Raw genomic sequence first — 24350 nt, forward strand, 5'->3', positions numbered from 1 at the left:
AAGGACTCAAAAAGAGTAAGTGAAGGGCTTAGATTAATGGCATTCAGTGGCTGTTTTCTAAGTCAGAGTGAGAATCTGTAACTGTAGGCATCAAGGGCAAAGTTCTTAGATTTTCTCATTCCTCTTTTGGGAACCGCTAAACTAGAATTTCTGGCAGCAGCTCAGTTCCTTCAGGATTTGTGGGAAGGACTGTGTGGAAACTAGCATTTAGTGATGAGAATACTTAGAATTTTTTTTTTTTTTACATTCCTAGCTTGAAGGAAACTTGTGTTTGTTGACTCTAAAGAGTCATACAAAGATTTCTGAGCTCAAAGAGTTGGATTCCTTACAAGGTGAAAAAAAGTGTTAGGAAATTGCCTCAGTAGTTCCTTCACAGAGACTAAGTAAACACTGTTTAACATTTGGAAAATGGCATACTCTTCTATTAAAATTAAAATAAGAAATTTTAGTGAATTTGTATCCTCTTTTCTTCCCTACTGATAAAAACTTAAACTTTGCCAGAATTCGTGAATTTAATAAAAATTTTTACTGGGTCTTGCCAACTAAGCCTCTGATTGTTTAGTTGTGCTTCTTTCTAGTATGATTTTTGTGTGAGAAAAAAATCCACATGATCTATAGAATAAGCTAGTTAGCTGTTCCTGTCCATCTACTCAGAATCAGGAAATAGTTGGTGAGGACCTTGATCAAGTCTGATCTGCTGACTACATTTATTTGCAGAGCAATTGAATGTTTTTCCGTTTGTGTAGTTTTTACATTATGCCAGAAATGTTCCATTCTGCATCTCTTAGTGGGAAGAGGGGCTTGCAGAAAGGTAATATCCTCCCCAGGTGATCTCAAGTTGCTTCTGAGAACACTTAGAATTAATTGTGTAGTACTAAATCTGTAAATAGGAGTCAAACCACCATGATTTTTCTTTATTCTCAATGTTGGTGAAGTGGAGAAAGTAGAATTGAGGCCAGAGCTGAAGCTAGATGAAAGAATAAATGGGTTAGTTTTTCCAAAATAATCTTTTCTTCCTCAGTGCACTTGACTGATGCTACTTGGTACTTGACACTATGAATCATCAAGCCCGCCTCTTCCTTTCAGTTTCCTGAGAAGCATGTGTCCTTAATGTCTTACCAATTGATTGATCCTAGGCAACCACTAATATCAAGACCAACTGCATGCAGTTTGCAGTGTTTGGGGTTGCTTTTTTCTGGTGTCACTCTTACCTTACAGAGGTAGAGCATTTCTTTTTTAGAGTGGAATTACCATGATCCATTCAATCTTGAGAAGGTTTGATGTTAACATCTAAAGGCATCCAAAGACTTCGCATTCTGTTTAAAGTTTTGTTGCTTGTTGAAAAACTGGAAGATCTTGGAGCATTTTTCCTGAAATGCCTGTGAACAATTTAGATTGGTCATCACCCTTATTTCATATCTCATGAGTTTGTGCCATACCTGTAAGGACTCTTAACTGTCCTGCAGCAAAACTCCCTGGCAGTATGTTACTATGTGAGTGCTGTAATTATTATCCTGTGTTGGCACCTTGCCTCATTGTGTGTGTTCACAAATGTGCAGGTGAGTAGCCCAAGGTCAGTAGTCAATTCCTGCATGTCAGGGCCCAGCTCCATGCAGTTCTCTGTGAAGGCAGTATTTCTAATAACAAGTTTCTTGTTTTGAGGCTGATTGTTCCACCCATGTCACAATACCTCCTTCCCTTCCCACCCTCTGGCACTCTGGGCTAGCAAATCATCCTCACTCATGTACAGAATATTATTTTTCTTGGAAGTGAAACATGCTACGTTGAACTTTATTGAACTCTAATGGAGGAACTTGTGCTTTTCTACTTAGAATCATGCTACTATTTGAAGAGCTCAAAGAATTTTTGTGGTGGGCAATCATATTTAAAAGATGGAGAACTCGTACATTTTGCTAATGGAGGTTGAAATCTTAAAGCATACTTGCCTTCTACTTTTTCACAATTCAGTTTATCTTAAGAATGTGTGTATTGAATAACTGGGTGCATAAACAGTTTTTAGTGCCTAAGCTTATGCTGATATACCTGTATTATGACTGAATGACCTGTGTTAGTTTACTGGATTGTTGATCCTAGGCCTTGCTTGGAATTAGCAGCATTGTTTTCTCAGACTTTTTTGTGCTCTTTTCCTGTGGTTTTGGTTTTCTCTGTTTTGTCTTCAGGCAAGACTTTTGAAAGTCTTTACAAGTTCAGCTATCATGAGGGTGTTTAGTTTTGTTGACAAACAGAGTGACAAGCATTTCCTGAATAGAAACTTTTGTGCTTGCTTGTGCAAGTCTTTTGAGTTGAACTAAATGTTTGCAGGAAGCATTCCATTATCTGTAGGACAGCCCTGCTTAAGGAGGGCAGAATATTCTCATGTTCTGGTAGCATGATCTTTTTAACAGGAGGGAGGATGGTAATGGAGAGACTGGAAAATATTGAGAGGTTGTGGTGTACCAAAGGGGGTTTTGGGAAACTTCAGTAACATGTTTGCTGAGAATGGAGTTTTCATGCATGCTTTGAAACACTGGATTTTTAAAATGGTGATCTTCATTCTGAAGCAACTATGTATCAACACTTGGGTTTGGGATTTTATTCTCTCTGTGAAAGTCGTCTGAAGTTGTTTTGTCAACCTTTTGTTCTGGCTTAATATAGTTAATATGTTAGCCTTAATTTCTAGCATAGTGCAATCTTACATTTGTGAAATAATTTTTGTGTGTCCTATCAGTGTAGGTGGCCACAGACTTCCATTAAAATATAATTTTAGTGAAGATACAAATGGTAAATCTAATAGTGAAGGATGTGACTTTATGGCTCACTTCAGGAGAAATGTGAAAGTATTGTAAAGGCTTCAAAATTACTTACATTTAAATATTTGCTTTACAAGTGAAAATTTAACAGTAATGTCAAGTTGGAGACAGACCATATTGAGGGAAATTTTGAGACTAGATTATATAGCTTTTCCTGCTATAAATCAGATTTTAAACAAAATTCAGAATGTCTGTCTTCATCTAAGGCATCCATTTTAACACAGTCGCTATAGTTTCAAGTACATCTGATACCAAGGTGTAGATGTGTTCTGTTCCAAGGGTCACTTTTGAGTAGAAATAAATGTAGATTTATTTACAAAACATTCTCATTGTCTCTGGTTCTTCAGGCTCCCATTCCAAAGAGTGCTCTTGTTCCTGTGATACCTATTACCAAATCAACAGGATCACGATTCCGGAACAGTGTAGAAGGACTGAATCAGGAGATTGAGATAATAATTAAGGAGACGGGAGACAAGGAGGAACAGCTTGTTGTATGTATCTGCCACCATGATTACTCTGTATAATTATTTTGGATTTGCTTTGGGGTTTATAAGTCATAAGCTTTATTTTGCACAGTTCTTGAATTAAATTTGTCTGGAATTAATTTTATTTATATGTATTCTTTTTTTAATAAGGTTAGTTGAAAAGTCTCTTGGAAAGCAAAAGGAAGCAAAGTGTTAAAGCTTGAATTCTGAACCTTTTCCTCTTAATAAAAGATCTCAGTAAAGCAGGGAGAAAGACAAAAAGTCTGTTTTAAGAGGTTTTGTAGTAACTCTTTTTTGCCCATGCTGAACTGTTCCCATCTCAGTTGAAGCATAACTTGCCCATTTTTTAATGTTAATTTTATTTTAATGATTTTTAGAGGTAAATTTAGTAATAAAGTATCAGAAATACAGACCATGAAGATGATTAAGGGACTGAAACGTTTTTCATATGAGGAGAGGCTGAGAGAACTGGAAGTTCAGCCTTGAAACGAGAAAGCTCAGGGGGATCTTATCAACATGTGTAAATATCTGATGTGCAGGAATGAAGAGAGGGAGCTGGTCTCTTCTCAGTAGAGCCCAGTGACAGGGCAAGGGGCAGTGGGCATAAATTAAAAAACATTAGATGTTTTGGGTTTTTTTAACGTGTGTGGGTGTGCAAAACTGGAGTAGGTTGCCCAGAGAACTTGTGGAATCACTGTCTGTGGAGATACTCAAAACTTGATAGGACAGAGTCCTGGACAAACTGTTCTAGCTAACTCTGCTTGAGCAGAGATGTTGAACTAGATAATCTCAAGAGGTCCCTTCCAGCATCAGCAGTTCTGTGATGATGTGAAATGTTAAACTGTTGTCCTTAGTTTCTGAACCTTATTTTCTCTTGGAGTTGTGTGTAATGAATTTTTTTTTTTCACAAATGGTTTTATGAAACCGGAAAAAAATCCGTCACTGTTGCTGGATTTAAAGAATTGCTAACCAGATAAGAGCAGCCATCTGATACCTTTCACTTTTAACAGCCTCAAGATATTCCAGATGGGCACCGTGCACCACCCCCAGTGGTTCAGCGCAGCAGCAGCACTCGGAGCATTGATACCCAAACGCCTGGGGGAGCAGACAAGGGCAGTAACAACAGCAGCCGCTCCCAGTCAGTGTCTCCAACCTCCTTCCTTACCATCTGTAATGAAAGCAGTGAAGAAAGTCCGTGTTCTACAGATGATCTTCTTGGTGACTCCAGAGATAAAGGTACTGTGTAACTTTAAAAGTTCCACAATGCTGGACTGTGATTTGTTAAACTGTAAAAGAGGGGATTTGTTCCCTATGTCCGTGGAGAGAAATGATATTTTTCTTTGTAAGTGATGTATTTTTTCCAAATTGCTCCAAATACTGTGTGCACACATATTAGTTGGAGCTGGATAGATGTGACTGGGGAATGTGCTTCCCAAACAAGTTTTTGTTTTTTAAATAATAGGTTCTTCAAATATTTTAAGCAAGTTAAAGAAGCAAGAGTGTACAGTAACAGGTGGAACAGCACCTGTCAGGTATTTGCTTGTCAGGTATTTCTTTTTATGATCTTAGACAAAGTGGGCAACCTTCCAGCATTTCATACATGTATGTATAAATGTTTAACTGTTTAGACTTTGTAAATTATTCTTTATATCTGAAATCTTCTGAGATATAGCAGGAAAATTTTATAATTCAACATAAACCTCTTCTGTTTTTTAAGGAATATGACTTCTGCCCATTTTTTTGGGGGTAGATGGTAATGGCACAGAACCATAGATTCGGGTTTGCAGTTACAAATTGAAAATATCCAGGAATGATCAGAGATTGCAGAGGAACCTGAAAATGTTATATGGAGAAATAGAAAGGGGGAAAGGGATTGAGATAAGAAAGCTTATTTGCAAATGAAGGCTTGAATGCAAATGAAAATGTTTCTTAATTTTGTAACATTGGTAATGAAGTGGCTTTAAATTTGGGGAGCATTTAAAGACAGCTCTTGTGGGTTTTTTATAGTGTGACACATTTAAGTAATCAGAAACTCTGTTCCTGCAGAGAATGGAAATAATTCTCCTTTGCCAAAATACGCTACCTCACCAAAACCCAACAACAGCTACATGTTCAAGCGTGAACCTCCCGAGGGCTGTGAAAAGGTGAAAGTCTTTGAGGAAAACTTGTAAGTTGATCTTTGCTACATAAAAAATAACATCTAACAATCAGAGTTAATTATTGCTTTATTGATTTTGTGTCAGATCAAAGTTATTAATCCAGTTGCTAAAACCACGATAACAGCCTGATCTCTGTTCTGTGTGACTATATACTGGCATGTATAGATATGTATTTTACTGCTGGAATTTTGTGTTAAAATCTTGAGAAACTCTTTTTAAAAACCATAACTTGAGAGGACTGTCTCTTACCTGGCAGATAGGGGGAGAGGAACTCCAATAATCAGCTAGAGAGAGATGTACTGATAAGCTGTAATGCAGGTGCATCAGCTAATATATGTCACAGCTTGACAGGCACATCCAGTAATCTAGACTCTGAAGATCATATTCTTTTCAGCTAAATCAGTGTAGTTGTGAAACTTTTGGTAACAGAGGAGTGAATTTTACCTTGAATATTTGATGCTTAGGTTATTCTGAAAAAAGCCAACTTTTATCATTTGGGAGTATTCTGGGGGTTACATTTTATTATTTTCAGAGGAGTTTTTGTACTCTCATGTCACTTGCATGTGAGAATCTTAACCTATAGTTAAAAATTTCATTTTGTCACAGAAGTATAGATTGTCTATAATTCTCTTGTGCCTATGTTATCTCAAGAATGCCATCTAATATGTGTTAATGTAAAAAACCCCTTGAACTTGCCTGATCTCTGCAAAAGGATTTTGAGAGGTTTCTATGGCCTCTCCCATAGCAATGTGGGAAGGGTTTACAGTAACTTAAGTTACCTGTCTCTATTTTAGAGTGTGTAAGCTTTGTTGCCAACAGATTAGATAGCATTCACTTGTTTCAGGAACATAATCTATCGTGGTTTAACTCGCATTAGCATTTCTTTCCGAAAGTCCTTGCTGTGTAGCTGTAGGACTGTTCTGCTGTAGAGGGAAATGGGCTTATACAGCTTCTACAGCAGCTTTTACCTGGCTGTCACAGTTCTTAGACACTGCAGTTTGATCAAAAAATCTTTTCACATCTGTTATTGTATTCCATGTGTACCTGGAATACATGAGTGTAACTATTTAAAGCTCAACCTTTGTTTAACATAATTTCTGTTTGAAAATCCTCTATAGGATTTTCATTTGGGAAAAAAATATAAGTGGGGTTGAATTTTCTGGACACTTGGGAGAATTGGCTAACATGGAAATATACCCTATTTCATGAACAGTCTACTCTGAAAAGTAATTGTCTCTTACAAGAGTATACTGGAGGTTGGTTTGGCCTAGTATAACAAAGACAAAAGTGCATAAGGCTGTCTTACAAACACATGGAAGGGAGGGGGAGGTTATAGGCTAAAGGACAATACTGGCAATAAGAAAATATTAGTATAAATTTCTGATGACTATTTTCCAGCAGTAAAGAGAGGCTTTAAAGCAGATTCCCATAGTTCTATCGTAAAGCAGAATTTGGCTAGCTGAGGTAGATTTACATTGCAGGGTTAGAAATGAACACAGTAGGCATTTCTGTGCTATCCACAATTTCCCTTCCAGCTCTGTTTTTCATAAAGCATGTCTTTGATTTGGTTGAGTTCTATGCTGAGATGGCAAAACTGCAAGTCAGGATCTAAATGCTTGTTCCACACTTCCTTCCCAGATTATAGGTACTTGATCATGAATGCCACTTTGGGAATATGTATTTTACTCTCTGCATTGAGTTTTTAAGTAAGATGGGGTTATCTTTTACAGAGAGTCAGGCCACACTCATGTGAACATGCAAAGGAGTCAAAAGTCTAGAGAAGGGGATCTCCCTATGATCGTGAACTGCTTTGAGATATGCAATATTAGGAACATTGCTATGCCAGCTTTCTTTCACAAGGCTTATTGTATAAACAGCGTCTGTATGGGGGGCAGAACTGGTTGGGTTGTGAAAGTTTCTGGAGAACGCGATAGAGAATACTTTCTCATATATTGCATGTGCCAACACATGGACAGGGTTTGTGATCTGCAACATGAATTGGTGTCTTCCTTAGGTTTGGAGATGGCCTGCCCTAAGAACATGCTCTTTACCTCATAGTTTAAACTGCTTGTTTACATGTACTATCTTGTCATTTGCTGTGTGGTGTGAGTGTCATTAAGGCATTATTAAATAGCTGAAATACTCCAAGTTGAAACCTCAATTTGTTTCTGATGATGTGTTCAGCAATACATCCCTGCCATTGGCAGAATTTGATTGTTCATAAAACTATTGTGTGTATTTTATTTCTAGGCCGAAGCCATTGCATGAAATTCCAGCCTTCTATTGCCCTGACAAGAACAAAGTGAATTTCATTCCGAAAAGTGGCTCTGCTTTCTGTCTTGTCAGCATCCTCAAGCCACTTCTTCCTACACAGGATCTCACACTTAAGGGCACTACACACAGCCTGACTGTCTCCTCCAGCATGACACCTGGTTTGTTACAGCCCATTTCCATGGCCACCTTGACTACAAACACAGATCAAGACAGGATCTCTCGTGGAACAAGCACAGTAATACCACAGTCCTCTCTGCTCCAGCCGTCCGGATGTATTGAGGAAGCTGAAGAATAGGTTTAGATTGTCTTGACACTTTTCTGGGCAACTACTGGGAAAAAAAATGGAACCAGTTGACTGGACCTTTCTAATCACACTATTTGCATTGTTTTAACAATTTTATGGCACTGCCATAATCAAACTATTTGTATAATTGACAGTTTGGTAGCACATTGAGAAGTTCAGGAGGATGCAGCAGCTGATGCGCTGTTGCACTTTCTGCTTATAAAGACTATGGTTCTGTTTCTCTCCTGCTTTTTTAACACTGGTGAAAACAAAGACACTCATAATCCTTTACCATTCAAAGGACCAGTTGTTGTGATACTGTGTGTCCTTTGACTTTTTTTCTCATTAAAACAAAAATCCCCAGACCAACCAGCTGATCCCATTTACCATTGTAATCTGCAGAGGGAGGGGCAATCAGATGGTTTTGCAAGATGTCTTTTGTATGAAAACGTGTATTTTGTAACAAAAATTTGCCTTTTCTGGTTCGTAGCAGATGGTGTTTCCTGATGATGATCCCCTCCCCCTCTTTTTTTGTTTTTCTTTTGTAGGGAAGGTTCTTTTATACTTGGCTGGTTTACAGCTGATGGGACCAAAGGATTGCTGAATTACTTCTGCAGTCTCAAATTATGTGACCTTGCTGAACAGCCTCAGCCCTAAACAAAAAAAGACAAGTTAATACGTTTGAAACTTTTAAAACAGAAGAGTATGCAAAAAAAAAAGGTGTTAGTATATAGTGTACATTTTTTTGATATTGAAAATTTGTGCTTCTGGTAAGTCACATTCTTAAAACACCTTCCTTCACAGAATTCCTACTACTGTTGGCTTATTGACTGGAAAATTGCATTTTAAAGCACTTGCCCCAGTATTGTTCTATTTGTTCATAGAATTTTTGTGCAGAGGTAGGGAAAAAAGATATTGTCCTCTTACTTGGTATTCTTTCTTCCAGAAAATACTTGGCTCTTACAGGCTTGCTTGACTACTTACAAAGTTAGCCTGAATCATTAATCACTCTTGGTACAAATTTGCTCTGATGTGACTCATCACTGTATTATAGACCCTGGCCACATAGTACTGAAATACCTGTGCATGGTTTCCTCCCTGTTGTCATAGTGGTGTTTGTGTGTCCGTTGAAGGTGATGGTTTGTCAGGCATGATATCTGTTATGCAGAAGTTTACAGCAGCAGATACATTCTCCCTTTTTGACTAGCAACTTAGGTTGGCATGTAAAACAGAGGATTTTTTTTTTTTGATACTTGGTCTGTCCAGATAATGCAGCAGTTAACAGTTCCTTTGAAATTACAATAAAAGAGGAAAATGGGGGGGAAAGGCAGTTGCAAACAGAAACTGTTCAGGAACTTCAGTGAGGTTCCTCATGTGTTCCTGGGGTTAATTACTTGGGTTTGAGTAAATACAATATAGATATGCAAAAACCTGCAACGACCTGAATACCAGTGTCATATCAACTTACAAAGTTGACCTTGCACCTCTTTTACAGAGTTAGATTTGGTAATTTCAAAGTGTCATCCTGGGCAGTCCCTTGCTCTCAATATTGGTCTGTTACACATGAGCAGTTCTCACTGGCTTCCACACGCATAGCTTTCACAAATCAGTTGCATACTCAGGTCTCCTCATAATGGCAACTATTTAGAGATGATACTGCAAATATAACAGTTTTGTTCAGTGCTTAATATGATAAATTTACTTGCAAACACTTTGCTTGGGAGCAAAAAACCCTGCATATATGTGCAGATAATAATCATCGTTTCTATGAACGTTTGCTGTTACGTTAAATCCTACAAGTAACTATTATAGCAGTGTTCTTTACTCAGCAAGTGTAAATCATACTAGAATCTGAAAGTCCTGTGTTTATAGCATAATGAACCCATTCTTACAACATTATGCAAAAAAACAGTAAATGAAAAATGTACCAGGAAGAATTAAAATATTACACCTGTTAAATTAGCAAACAAACAGAATTTGGCTTACTTTCTATCTTCCCCTTGAAAACAGATAGGATTGTTTTGAAGTAACAGTTCTGCTTTGCACTGACATTGTCAGTTAACTGAAGTTGTTGAGAACAGTTTTAAAATAAGTGGCTTTGTGCATCAAATTTATGTAATTTTGCCAGTTGATAATTCTTTTCTAGGCTTTGTGGATATTAATTACTTTCATCTGAAACACTACAGTGCAATTTGAAGTCTAAAATTTACTGCTTTAGGTAGGTTTTTTTTAAACCTGATGTGACTGAGTTTAGATCATATTCAGGTGAAGGAAGTGCTTGTGAGTCTGTTTTCTATTTCTGTAACAGTAGCGTGTAAAGAACTTTTCCATCATTGCCAAACTGCCTAGTGCTTTATTAGGAGATCTTAACTGAATGGTTAAGAACCAAAGGGCTAAAGTTAACAAATAGCCTTTATTACAGCCTTGACACTTAACTGACTTCACCAAAACTGCATTCTGATGTTTGTTTTCATCACAGAGTGACTCTCCCAATAGCGGTGGGCTTTCGTACCGTAGGACTTTCTTTTGCACCTGTTGTTGTAGTACTTCAAGTATCTCTTTGATAGTTTACCTTGTATGTTATTGGACAATGTACTGTATAAATTAGTGAGCTGCTCTGATAAAAACCAAATGCAAATGTGTCAAGTTTTTGCTTTTTGTAAAGAAAAAAAAAACACAAAAAAACCAACTGCATTCAGGAGAACATTCAGTCTTTTTTATATGCAGGACAACTCTACTATTGCTTGGCAGCTGGACTTTATTATGAATCCACACTAAAGACTCAGAATTAAGAAAATATGACAGCTTTGTTCTGAGACCATCTTTGACATGTGTGCAGACAAAAAATTAGCCTTAAACTTTTTATGTGCTGTCTTGTGCCATAGCATAGCTGTTAGATAAAGTATTTAAATCTATTTCAAATAGCTTTGAGAGCGCATGGAGCTTTTTAAAAATTCTTTTATGTATAGAGTGGGATATCCATTTTTTGGAGGAGCTGACCTTGCATTGCTCAAGCAGAGTTTTACTGAAAGAGTCCAAATTCTTTTGGCATACTTAAAATCCTGACTATGCATAGACCTAGTCGGTTCCTTGATTGCCTAGTTTTTAGCTTAAGAAAAAGTCGAGGTCTATTTTTATGCACAACTTGACACAGTTGATATTCTTGTTTTCTTGGTATTTTACACTTCTAGTCACACTTAAAGGCTGGCAGCAGTGTTCAGTAACAGTGACAGTTGATTTTGAGATATATTAAATGATGTTACTCCAGTTATAAATTCTAATTAAGTCACAAGGAGGGAGTTCATTGTAATGAAGTCCGTGGTGACAGCTATGATTATTGGAATCCTTTTTTCAAAAACTCAAGGCATGAGGGAAGAGGACTTTTGTTGAAGTTTGACCTGCATCAGCTATTCTTTACTTGCTTGGTGCCATAATTCTGTAGCATTTAAGTTCTTGGAAAAGTAACAGATAATGCTTGAGTACATACATCTTGGAAAGAAATTCTTGGTTTCAGGTACATATCCCAAGTGAGGAAAAAAGGGAGTGAAAATTAAATATTGCATACTGTGGAAGTAAATGCTTGCTGTGTTTGACTTACATGAAGCAATAGCAGCTCTTTAAAAGTGTGTTTAGTCTCAGGGCTATTTTTTGATTTGTTCTAAAATACAATTTCCTGGAATTCAGAGTCTGAGACTTCTGGAAAACATTGAAGCTGAACCTTTTGGGAAGAAGAAAACAAAGTCATATCCATTAACCTTTCTTCTGCCTTGGGCCTAACTTCTTGTTGCTTATTGAGTTTGATAGAATTCAGTGGTACAGCAATAACTCCTTGCTGGAGTTCTATTTGTTCTCTCCCTGCCGTCTCTGAAATGCTGACTGATGTCTTCCCAGTAACTGGGTGCCAGGGATGTCCATATTTCCTTGCTGAATGTTTTCTTGCTGAGTACCTGACAGCTTCTCCATGAAGCGGGTGGGGGCAAAGGAGGATGCATAGGAAGTCATCAGAAACTTTCAGTTACACAGATCATTTCTGCGGGGTGGCTTCTGAGGTGTCTGGATTTCCATTTGACTCACTGTATGCACACACACATACAGTCTGCATAGGTCTGCTGCTTTTGTCTGTATGGTTTGAGGCAGGGCTGGTATTTGTGAGAACCTTTTATTATTTTTTTCCTATGTACAGACTTGCTGACCTGTTCTCTTCCAGAACTGATGCACCCTTACACGTATCTCCAAAGCAAAGGTTATGCATTTTTCTTTCTTGCTCTCGTGAGGTTAATATAGCCTGCAAAGAAGACATTAAAAGCACCCGAACACTTGAGAATATCAGGACTGTGCTTCTTTATATAATTCCATAGTTTAAGTGTATGCCCTTCATAAAATGTCATAGTTGAAAGATGTCATTCTGGTTTAGACTCGAACCAGGTTGGTATGTATTAAAACAAAAATGTTGGCTCTTAGAAAAGGCAATAGAAGGTGTGTCCTTCCTAACCTAGGGAGGTGAAACACACTGGGGAACAACTGGTTTTATTGTAATCAAAGAGTTCTTATGGAATTATTTTTCTAAATATGGGTATACAGGAAAACAAAATGACCACTCATTGCAAGATGTACCTGTGTATTTTCTTGATGTGGCATTGTGAGCGTTCAGCAACTCTGAAACTCAGTTCTGCTCTTAGAGTTTTGTTTATACAAAGAATGACCTAGGTGCATTGTTTTGAAACTGTTACTTTGTGCGTCAAGTCAAGTGGGGAGAGAATGTTAACTGTTCACAAGTGTTTTGTGAAATTCCGGTCCTGTACTTCAACTGAACCGCAACAGTCGCTTTCGGAATGCTCCAAGTGTTAATGGAGTCCTGTTACTGCTTGCTTTATTTTCTGCATGTCATCACCAAATACTGAAGGTGTGGTCTTTGTTTCATAGTTCTTCATTGGGATTTGTACTTGACTACAGAGACTTCTGTAGTGTTGACAGGTCTATCTGAATAGCAGAAGAGGACTTGGCCTGGTAGCACTGCAAATTAACATTTCTTGCACAAGCTTCTTTTGAAACAAATCTCTTTGGAAAATCTAATAAGTTAAAAAAAAAAGAAAACAAACCCCTTCTGAACACATTGTCCATCCTAATTGTCAATGTATTGATAGGTAAGAACATAGCTTGGCTTCATTCTAAATTATTTCATTTACTGAAATGTGCAATTTTTGAGGGTAGCAGTCAAGGGATGTTCAAAACTGCCATTAGATTTGCCTTTGTATGAAATTGGCTGATATGTTTTCCTCTGTTACACTGTGATAACTTGTGAAGGTGTTCTTGCATATGTTGTTACTTGTTGCATGTAAAGCAATTTTTGTAAGCAAGAGGAATTCCAGGGATGTTCTGCAAAAAAGGGCCTATTCTGAGGTGATGTACACTGTTGTAAAACTGGAGCAGCTCAACTAATTTCAATGGAATTCTTGATTTACACTAGTCTTTTTGCTATGTGTAGTTATGCCAGTACAATTTTGCACAATGTTATTTGAATATTGCGTTCTGACTTGTGAACTGTTTCTACTGAAAACAGTGAAAATTTTACAAACTGCAATAGCGGAATGTTTTTGGCATTTATTTTTTTTTGCCTAAAATAAAAAGTTGTCACTTCGAGCTATGGGCTAATCTTGGATTTATTTTTAGTAGCGAGCGGTTTTTGTGTTCTGACAGCCTGAAGATTTGCCTGAGCATTTGCCCTGAGGGTAGTAGGCATTTACTTCAAATAAAATAAGCCCTTTTAACCCTTTTGGAGGAAATTCATCAGGGTGGAAATCTTTGTTTAACTCATACCCTTATTCCTCCAGAGCATCCTCAGAACAACCCTGAAAGCTCCTTTCCCTGTCTTCATCTGCAGAAGGTTTTGTCAGTTCCTGAGCACTCTACAATTCCACTATTAGGGGAAGATGCCACAAGTCCTAGGCTTTGGGAACAGAAGGACTCAACAGGTGTTCTGGGAGTGAAGGTATGAGAACAGCACTGAGGAAAAAGCCCTGGATTCCTGCTGGTAGGTTCATACTGCTGTTCAGTAGAATGCAACTGCTGAAGCCTCCCTGGGATTGTTGAAATAGTCTCATGTTCTACATGTTTCTGTGCACTCAAAGCAAGCATCTTCATGAGCAGAATTTGGAGCCAGAACTCCTTTAAACTAGAAGTGGTGAACTAGATAAATCATGGTTTCTTGCTAGGTCTTATATTAAATTTAAGTCTAATTTGTCTAAAAGGCTTGAAGCAATTCCTCTTCTGGAAAATCATTGTCAGCTATATTTTATTCCAGAATGGAGTGGAAGATTTGCCTTGGAAAAGATTCCTCAAGAGGCATCCTGAGGAATTGATGGATTACTAGTTTGTACCCCTGAAAGCAAGGATGTCTTGTGCTTTTCCATCAGTGGAAAGCTTGAGCCCATAAACGTGACATCAGTATCAAGTTCCCAATAGTGTCATTTCACAGCCAGAGTCCATGGGTCAATTTATGCTTAACTCAGAAACCACTTGGTTGAAATGTAAAAGGGCAGTCCACAGCTGTTGAATGGAGCAGAATACAAGGGTCTTTTCTGTATTTGATGCTTTCTCACATTTTATTCTTTTTCACCTGTTCAGTTGATTGTGTGTATTTGCCTGTCTCCCTCCAGGTGAACAGGACCTGTTTCTTTATTAAATAGGCTGTGACCACATTCTCCATTAAACTATTTCTTCACCACTGACTACAAATCTTGTGTTTATGGTTTTGTTTATGGGAGAGTGGTTTTACTGTAAATATGTCTGGTGTTTAAAATATCTTCACACTTTGTATTACATACAGATAAACTGCCAGACACATTAGGAAGCCAATGAAGATAATCTATGAAGACAAAGAGAACTGAAAGAGTAACTCTGGGGTGAGCAATGACAGTCTTCCGATTCTTGATTCACTGTTTTCATGAACTGAGGAGCATAACTGCTCATAAACAGCTGCTCATTTGGTTTTTCAGATTGTGAGAGAGGTAACCAGGCAGGAGACTGGCTAGGAGGATTTCTCAGGTATCTCAGTTTTTTTCTTATAATTAGGTCTGACTGCGTAGCAAATTAGTATAGAAGTTGTCAGCCAAGGCTTCTTATCGTATTCCCTTCTTGTCCTCTTGGCTCTCCAGCCAGCATTTGGAAATTGTATAAGATGGTCATCTCTCCCAGATTTTGAGACTTTTCAGATGCTACTGTCTTAAATGATTTCTTCTGGATACTGCATTTACAGAAGCACTGTTCAGCTGCCAGACATGTATTGGTTAAGTGCTGTGTAGTGCAGACTTAAGTTAAAACATGATGGAGGAGAAAATTCAGGTGAAGTTCTCCCACACTTAAAATAGGCTGGATTCATCGCCACTGCATATACCCTTTTTTCAAGTCTTACTCCTGCCAAACAAGCCTTGTTTGCCTCCTCCTGCACTGTCTGTTTACAGAACTGTTTTGCATAACCCAGGCCATGGCCCTGTGACTGCTTGTATTCGTGTAGGAACATGTCTGTGATGAATAGCAATTTCACATTGTGGTGACATTGCTTATAGTAAAGAAAAAATCAGTAGTAGATTAAAACCTAATTACTGCAAGTAGAGTAGAACACTGTTCATTAATTCCTGTACTTATGAGCATAAGTGTGTAACTGCTGTGATTAAACTGTTGATTAAGAAACTGCACAGTTTGTTGTGGGTGCCTTTTCCAACTACAGATGTGTAGCTGCCCATTGTAAACCCTGTTTCACTGTAAACGCCAATTTCGTTGGTGATGGAAATGGCTGTTAAGGAGGTTTCTCTGTTTTCTGGCAGTGAGTGTCTGCTGCAAGTTTGTGAACAGTGAGCACTGCCAGAATTCATCTGGCTGTGTGTGTCAGGCAGGCAGGAGGTGAGAATCTGTTCTGTTTGCACTTCATCTTTCCAAATCTCTGAAGTTAATTATAAGTTAGGGCAGAACTTGACCTACAACATCTTGTACTGGCCAAATTAACAAAGAGGCTAAATCCTTTGGCCTAGCCCAAATATTTTGTGTGGCTTTTGCAAGATTTTAATCGTGTCTTTAAAATATTCTTCTGTTGACAGAATTCATAGAAGCACTGTTCAGCTGCAAGATGTATTCAAGTGCTGTGTAGAGTATATGAAGGGCTACAATAGAATTTGGTTTACATTTACAGTTTTGCAAAATTACCTGTATTTGCTGCAGTTAACATCAGAAAACAGTTAACATCAGCTGGGAAACCACAAACTAAGTTGAGCAGTCAGGTAATTATGAGTTACTTCTTTCTTGAGATGAAGTTTTTGTTTCCCTTTTCTATTTAAATAGAGAGGTTTGTTCTAGGGTAGTGTTTTTGGTTTTTTGTTTGTGTTTTTTTTTTTTTAACATTCTCATATTTTTGTGGATTGTAGATATTTAATCTCCCATTAAGAAGTTATTTAATAGCATGTTCCTGCAGTTTGTATGGAACAATTCCCTTTCCTCACACAGAAAATTATCTTTTTGTAATGACACTTGATTCAAGTTGTAAGCCATGTCTTTGGCCCATAAAGTTGACCTTCAGGTTTCTGGGATCTGTTTGCTAAGTTCCAACAAATTTCTTACATTAAAACTGCAAGGGGCTGTCCTTGTGTAGCAGCTGCCATCCCAAATCACCAATATCCATCCACATGGTAAGCCAAATACATGTGAAGTGGCAGGGCACTTAGATCAGAAGTCACAATACGAGTTGATTTTGGTCTTAAGCTGCAATCTGTGGACAGCATCAAATGCTGCTATTCAAAACCCATAGTTTCACAAATGTGTCTTCAGTTGCATTGCTTGTTTAAAGCTCTATTGCCTACCTGTCTGTCCTTTTCTTTCATACCACCTTCTGTCGTGCCAGGAATCTCTTTTTAGAGTCACAATTCCTGTCAAAATAACTTCAGAAACCCACTGCTGTGCAGTCAGAAATGCAAGAACTGCTAAAGTCTGCATAAACTAAAAAAAAATGTTCTAACTGTGTCCTGCAGTGTAATTCTCTATGGTCTAGGGCTTACTGGAACCCAGAGAGGGTTGATGCTGGTTTTGGTGCTGCAAGAAGTTATTTGCAAGTTAAGGCAGAGATTGATCGATCTCATCTCATAAGTAAATTCATGAAAGGGCTGCATCCTGGCCTAATCTGGACACGTGTTTTGTGTGTTTCTTTGGCAATATCAAGATTTCAACTGTTAGAGTCCCAAGTGCCCTCATTTTTGGCATACTGGATCTGTATTTCTAACAGCAATAGAAGCAGCGCAGAACCTGTGCTCAGTCTCACCTTTATTGCCAAAAAAGGTCCTGTGAAATTGCAGATAGCCAGCAGAACAATTCTAAAGCTTTCAAAGTGCCCAGAGAATTCGTTTTATGTTCCATCCCAGGAGGTGTTCAAGGCCAATTTGGGCAGCCTGGTCTAGTGAAAGGTGTCCTTGCCCATGGCAGGGGGTTGGAACCAAGTGATCTTTAAGGTCCCTTCCAACCCAAGCCATTCTATGATTCTATGAAAAATGAAAAGTCATGGCTTCTTCAGGGCTGGGAAATTGTATCATCCTCATATCCACTTTTATGTCCCAAATACAGTTTTGCTGTCTCAGAGGTGTGAGTCGTAAGTATGTGATTTCCTTGAAGATAAAACAATTAAAAAGAATCCTTTGTATGCCCTGGAGTATTTTCCTGGAACTAGTATTTGCCTGACAACCCCAGGGATTTTATTTTTAGAAGACCATGGGATAAAAAATAATTAGGTAGATCTAGTTTCCGCCCCCCCCTTTTTTTTCCCCTCTCTGATGCATCAGAAATCAAATCCTATCTGCATTGAACCATGCCAGCTTAATAGGCTTTCAAACAGCTCCAAGATGTCTCAAACCCAAGGTGTTAGAGACTGATTTTCTCTTAAAACTCATAGCAGGATCTTTTAATGGTGTTCTCCTTGTCCGTTATGCCAGATGATGGTGTATATATTTTTAGCAGGAAGGTAAACACTCTTTATAATGGTAAAATGAAATTAGTCTTTTTTTGAAGACCACTCTAAATATTTGCCCATAGGATAACTATCTAAACATCAAGCAGTTCATCTGCTGAATATCCAGTGGCATCTCGATTTGAAAGGAGATCCAGATCTGCAAAAGAACTGACCCGTGGTGATACAGTTTCAGTCATATTCTAAACAGCTAGAAAGAAGTGTTTTTTATTAAATCCAGTAAGACCTTTTGAAATAATAAAATATTTAAATTGACCTCAGGATATTTCTGTAGGCAAACAAATAGTAGCTGAAGTATTTTCTTGTCTCAAGAAACTAGAAATGCTGGCCTAACTTGAATGGATCGGTACATACAATGAAGTGGGAGATTGAGTTGCTTCACAAGTTGAATGCAAATGAAAGTATGTTACAGATCCGCTAGAATTAGGGACTTAATGAAGTAGAAACTCTTGGTGTTTCGTACAAAAAGATATTTCATAATTCAGTATAGAACACAATCTGCTTAAACCTTTTCTCTATCCCTCAGCACAAGTTCCACTACGTGAGACTAAGTACAGCCAGTGTCAAATACTGTGTGATAAGATTGTTTATGTTACTTTTTTCCCTTCTCTTACTGGCATGTTTTCTGGCAGTGGTGGAACTTAAGAGTATGCAAAGTACAGAAAAAATTCTCCCCCTGTGCCAGCAGTGTAGTGCTGCTGTCTAACACTGTAGTGTAGTGCTTTCACTTGGAAATGCAAAACATGGTTGACCTCTGAAAGAGAGAAAAATGAATTTGTGGTAGCTTCTCAAGTATAGTAGGAACTTAAAAGGACAGTAGGACTAGAGGTCACATGTTGATTTATTTTTCCCTTGGAAACTCAGATGTTGTTATCACTTTTGTGGATAACTTTTTGGGAAATAATTAATTGGACGTCAACTACAAACTTAGAATACTGTAAAATATGAACTATTTGATTCAGTACAAGACACAGGCTACACTGTGGTGACTAAGTTATGATAAATTACCACTTTTTCCAGTTGTTTGGATTTTGTCTTTCCTTTGAGCAGCTTAAGGAAATAATGTCCTAGTAGATATTATTGACTGCATCAGCTATTATCCTTTTCTGATTTTAGAGTAGTACTGAACACTACATATTTCACATTTTAAAACATGCTATACAAGACCTACGATTATTGTAAGATTTAAGAGATGATGTTTCTTTTTTGTGCTTTTGGCTGAAGTAGTGATACAGATTTAAGGAACACTGGTTCTGTATTTCTAATACACTCAAAAATGTATTTTTACTTGGCTGGCTGATCTCTTCAATGCTGAAAGAATCAGGACTTCACAAGGGATCTAGATTTCTGGACTATTATTAGGATATATAGAGAATTGACTACTTGTATTCTTTCAATTTTCTTGTTGCCAATACAACAGAATTTTACTTCTCTTCCTTTGGTTTTCTAATTGTCTTCACTCCTGCAAAACTCAGCAATGTGTAAAGTAGGACAGTGGGATGCAATGTCTTTATGTGTAAACTTATTCAGATAACTGTTTCATAACCTACTTTCAAGAAGAAAAATTAATTTCTACAAGTAATGAAGTTTTCATTTGGTTGCTGCTTGATTTCAATTGACATTTCTTAAATGAGTGCATGTTCTCATTTGAAAGTCCAGGGACTTTGGAAATTTTTTCATACTTTGGAGTAACTGATTCTGCAAGTGGCATAGAAGAAGCTTGTTGGCCACTATACAGAGCGCAGAGCGAAGTTTTTCCTCTCTGTAGCTGTGTTGGAACTTCTAAAGCCATAGTTGACTTGACTCATCCTGACGTTGGGTGTGGCTGATGCCTTAATTAGCCAGCTTTTCCTCTCTTTTGCAGAAGATTCTCATGCATGTGCCTGTGACTGGGAAGCATTTGAATATGTATGCTGGCATCTTAGGTTGGATGACTTGGTCTTGCAGGTTGAAACACTCCCTCCTCCTCTTCCTCTTGCAGAGCTTTGGGTGGAAAATGTTAATAATGTTAACATGTTTCAGTACAGAATGGTTTGGTTTTTCAAACTATCTCAGCTAGAGGAGGGGAATATTTGTTTATGTAGAATCTTAGAATATCCTGAGTTGGAAGGGACACACAAGGTTTACTGAAGTCCAACTCCTGGCCCTGCACAGGATTGTCCCCCAGAGTCACATCATGTGCCTGAGAGCACTGTCCAAGTGCTTCTTGAACTTGTCAGGCTTGGTGCTGTGACCAGTGCCCTGGGGAGCCTGCTCCAGTGCCCAACCACCCTCTAGGAGAAGAACCTTTTCCTAATACCCAACCTAAACCTCTCCTGCCTTATCTTCATGCCGCTTCCTTGGTTCCTGTCGCTGGTCATCACAGGGAAGAGATCAATGCCTGCCCCTCCTCTTCCCTTCACGAGGAAGTTGTAACTGCAATGAGGTCTCCCCTCAGGCTCCTCTTCTCCAGGCTGAACAAGCCAAATTACCTCAAAATAATGATCCTTCTCCAGGTACTTCTAGTTGCTGTCTACATTAACCCTAAGGTATATATTTAGGCTGAGCTCATGGAAAATCTGCCCTACCTACCATCTCTGCTGAAGAATAATAGCTATGTCAAAAAATAATTTTGAGTACAGGTGTTATAGGCAATTTTTCTTTTTTTTTTTTATAATTTTTAAAAATCATTTTCTGGGCTTAAATCTGAGAATCATCAGACTTGCTTATCCGCACACTGGAAATTCATGGAATTTCTGTCTTCTGAACTTCTGAAATAACTCCTGAAATAAAAGTAGGCCTGAGATTTTTCAGCTCCCTTTCAGTTTTTTCAGTTCTGCCAGAAGGGCTGAAAATTAAAGCCAGGAGGCCAGAAGAAATCCCCAAAGAAATGTGTATGCATTGGGTGGGTGAGCTCCATGATTATTTGTTAAAGAAATAATTACATAAAAGTTAGATGACAAAGTATTTGGAGTAGTATTGTTTAAAGGTTACATCATTCTTGCAAAAATTGGGTGTTGTATTTCAGAAAGTTCCTTTAAAAAGGATAATGAGAGATTTGACTTTGAGTCTCCATTGTTTGTAATATCCTCTTTCAGCATGAAAATATTTTCCGTTCCCATCAGTTTTGTCGGTTTTTTTATTTGGCAAACAGGAATATTTTTCCTGAACTTTGAGTAGAATGAAAAATTGTTATTTTTGTTGGCTTGCAGACATTGTAGCTTCCCCTCCAGTAAGACTGGCAGATTTATTTTTAGAGTTGTTGTACCAATACATATCTTATACAGTTATTTAGTAAAAGCAGATTAGATGAGCCTAAAGAAAAGGTTTAGTTTAGGCCTTGCTTGCAAGATTTGAGAGTGAGCTGTATGTGACAGAGAGTAAGGTTCTTTGTATCTGTGAATATGCAGTAAGTTTTACTCCATGGTTACACAGCTATCTGCTTAGTGCTCTTGGCTGTCTCCATCTCCCTGTAATCCAGCTCCAAAGGGACTACTTCTGACATTCCAAACTGCTGAGCAGCTTTCCGACAGCTGCTATTGAAATCTGAATAAAAACAAAACTGTTTTCTTTGCCTTCCTCCCAAATGGGGATCCAAAACAGAGCCAATTTCTTGTGTGTGCCAACTCTAACCCACTGCTCCATTGCTGGTGTTGGGGTGGTCAACTCTGATATGCAACTGTCCCCTGAAAGGACAAAAACTGAGAGTTGGAGTTGCACTTGGAGAGAGGACAAACAATAAGTCGTGGGCTTGCAGTTCTGTGTATAGAGGGCATTTTGGGTGAGGTGGCCCAAGATACACTGCAATCATCCTTTAACACATCACTGTGGTCCTGGACCTTAAACTGTAGTATTCAACTCTCTAGAAAAACTATCTTAGGTGCCTCTCAAGTGTTTAATAACTTTGGTTTTGACTTTCCTGCTCCTTGGAGTTCAGTTAGCCAGTTAAAAGATTAGGCACCCTGTAAAATATGTGTTTTCTAAAAAATATTTAAAGACAGTACATGATAATAAAGCTGCTTCTCCTTTGTCTAAATGGGTATTTCTATTCATTTGGTCTGTATTTTAATAGATACAACAGTCTGGGCACACATTTTGGAAAGATCTCACTTGACTGTAGCTTCTCTGTCCTCTGCCTGCTTCAGTAGCTTGGCCGGCTGTAACCTGGAAGACGTTTGTAGAATAGAGGGCCTGATGCTGCTACTCTCTCTTCTCTGTCTCGTTGGTGTGAAAACAACTTGCTCCATGAAAGAACTCTCTGCATCAAAAAGTTGTAATGCTGACCTGTGTCGTGTGACATGTATCTGGTCACATGTGGCAACATTTCTTTCTCTGCTAATCTGCTGTACTGTATGAGGATGAAATTCACTCTTGAAAGCAAGTTCCTTCCTTCCCGCAAGTTCCTTCCTTCCCACCCACCTATGGGGTGGGGTGGGTCCAGGCACAAGGGAACTAAGAAGGTTCAGGTAGCTAGTGATGTGTGTGAAAGGGACGAATGGACGCTGCTCAGTGTGCTTCTGGTATGGCTTTGTCTGCTAAGGCAAGTGTGTTAACTGCTGAGAATTTATGTCAAATGCTGTGGACTTGTGTGTCCTACCTACTGCAGTGTCTGTTGTGACAGAATTTTATTTAATGAGGTTCACCTGAATAGAGTAAGAACAAATAGATCAGTGTGCTTGTGATGCAGGTTATGTTGAAATCTTGGTGATCTACCTGCTGTACACAGAAGGAGAACCTGTATCTCCTCCATGCTGGTTTTGTGTTTGGCCAACACCAACTGCTTTAGTGGAAATAACTGTGCTGATATCAAGGAAAGATAACTACTATGAAGGTATGTAACTTCTTTTTTTAGTTCAGTAGATATTAAGTAATGAACGTGCCATCATTTACACACATGACGTAATAGTACCAGGAACACTGAAATTTAAAACTCTTGTAATGTGACATAAGATACTTGTACTCTTATTTATAAGGTGAACAAGAAATTAAATGACAGACTGCAAGCTGAAGGAGAAGATTTGAAATTAGTCTTTTTTTAGTTGTGGGGGTTTTTTTCAAAAATTCTGGGAAGCAGCTATTTCCTTTCTAATAAAACATGTACAGAATGTTTATGATTCTTCTGGATTGCAGTTTATTTTTTGTGCTTGTTGCTTACTGGTATTTCTGGAAATGTCATCTTTCTTCTCTCCACATTCTTCAGTGGGGTTGCTTAAGGGAGACTTCTGTAGTGTCTAGGAAAAAATCTTTCTCAAGAAAGAAGGAACACATTGACCTATTGTTCCATCTCTACAATTTATTGATTCTTCCAGTGTAAAATGTGTAATGATAATGTTCTCTCAAGTATCTACTTGTAAAAATAGTTTCAATAATGTGTTTAGAAACTGTTACGGAAATTCTGGTTGTACTTCATAACATTGTGACTGTTTATATTTCCCCAGGAAGATGATGATACGCCAAAATTTTGGTCACACTTAACAAGAAGATTCCATTTACAATGCTCTGTAGCCATGTCCTGATTTCATCAGGTTTCTTTTCCTAATTCTATAAAAATACTTTTATAGGTGGAATTTTAATATACAATATGGCCAAAGAGATTTAAAAGAGGAAAAAGTGAGGGAGAAGGAGAATAAATGTTTCGTACTTCAGTATAGATTGGCAAATGACCTTGAATGTGCTGAATGCATTTCAGCTGTTTAGTTTAAATGACCATTTTCCTTTTCTTAAACTTTGCATCTGTAGGAAAGCCACTGTCTTAACATGAAAGAAATTTTCCTCCTTGCAACAGAATGATGTGGATGGAAGTCCACAGGCTGTTCAGGGACTTTGGATATGAGCTGAGCTGTTTTGCAGAATCACAGAAAGGTTACTAAGGGAGGCAAAGAATTCATTTAACAAATTTAAAGCTGGCTGCTATTTGCATTGTTGTTTAACTGGTTTTACAGTATGTGGATCTCAAACAATTGGCTTCGTCTTTGATTAACTTCAATAAAACAAAAGTATATGAGATATCTCAGGCTTGGAAAACACAATCCACTCCTAGTCATTTCTTCATAAAGCTTCACATATTATAAAATTGGAAAACTCACCACTGAGCATATACTTCTCATGTCCAGATTCTTGTGCATGTGATTTTTTGATACAAGGATAATGGGAATATTCAAGGGCAAATGAGCACAGAATCTCTTACTTGCTTGTAGGAAGACAAGGAATTAGGATTTATGTTGCTTCCCAGAAGTCTTTGCAGAATTCTTCAGATTTTATTTTTTAAGTTGAAAAGAAATTTTAAAAACTTAAGTTACTTTTTAACTTTGTTCTCTCTCATTGAAAAAAGTGAGTAAATTGTGCAAGATTGCTGTT

General features: G+C 38.0%; 1 protein-coding gene across 1 annotated transcript in view; it reads left to right on the top strand.

The window, feature by feature from the left end:
* Positions 1 to 13651, top strand: part of FAM117B (family with sequence similarity 117 member B) — a 28516-nt gene extending 14865 nt beyond the window's left edge. The window contains exons 6-9 of the mRNA XM_027678284.1: positions 3158 to 3301; positions 4306 to 4531; positions 5342 to 5462; positions 7705 to 13651. Coding sequence (XP_027534085.1) covers positions 3158 to 3301; positions 4306 to 4531; positions 5342 to 5462; positions 7705 to 8023 — 810 coding nt within the window. The 3' untranslated portion in view covers positions 8024 to 13651. The remainder of the gene's footprint in view (positions 1 to 3157; positions 3302 to 4305; positions 4532 to 5341; positions 5463 to 7704) is intronic.
* The last annotated feature ends 10699 nt before the right edge of the window (positions 13652 to 24350 follow it).

Source organism: Neopelma chrysocephalum, unplaced genomic scaffold (genome assembly GCF_003984885.1).
Source record: "Neopelma chrysocephalum unplaced genomic scaffold, ASM398488v2 Primary Assembly neopelma1_44, whole genome shotgun sequence".
Classification (NCBI taxonomy): domain Eukaryota; kingdom Metazoa; phylum Chordata; class Aves; order Passeriformes; family Pipridae; genus Neopelma; species Neopelma chrysocephalum.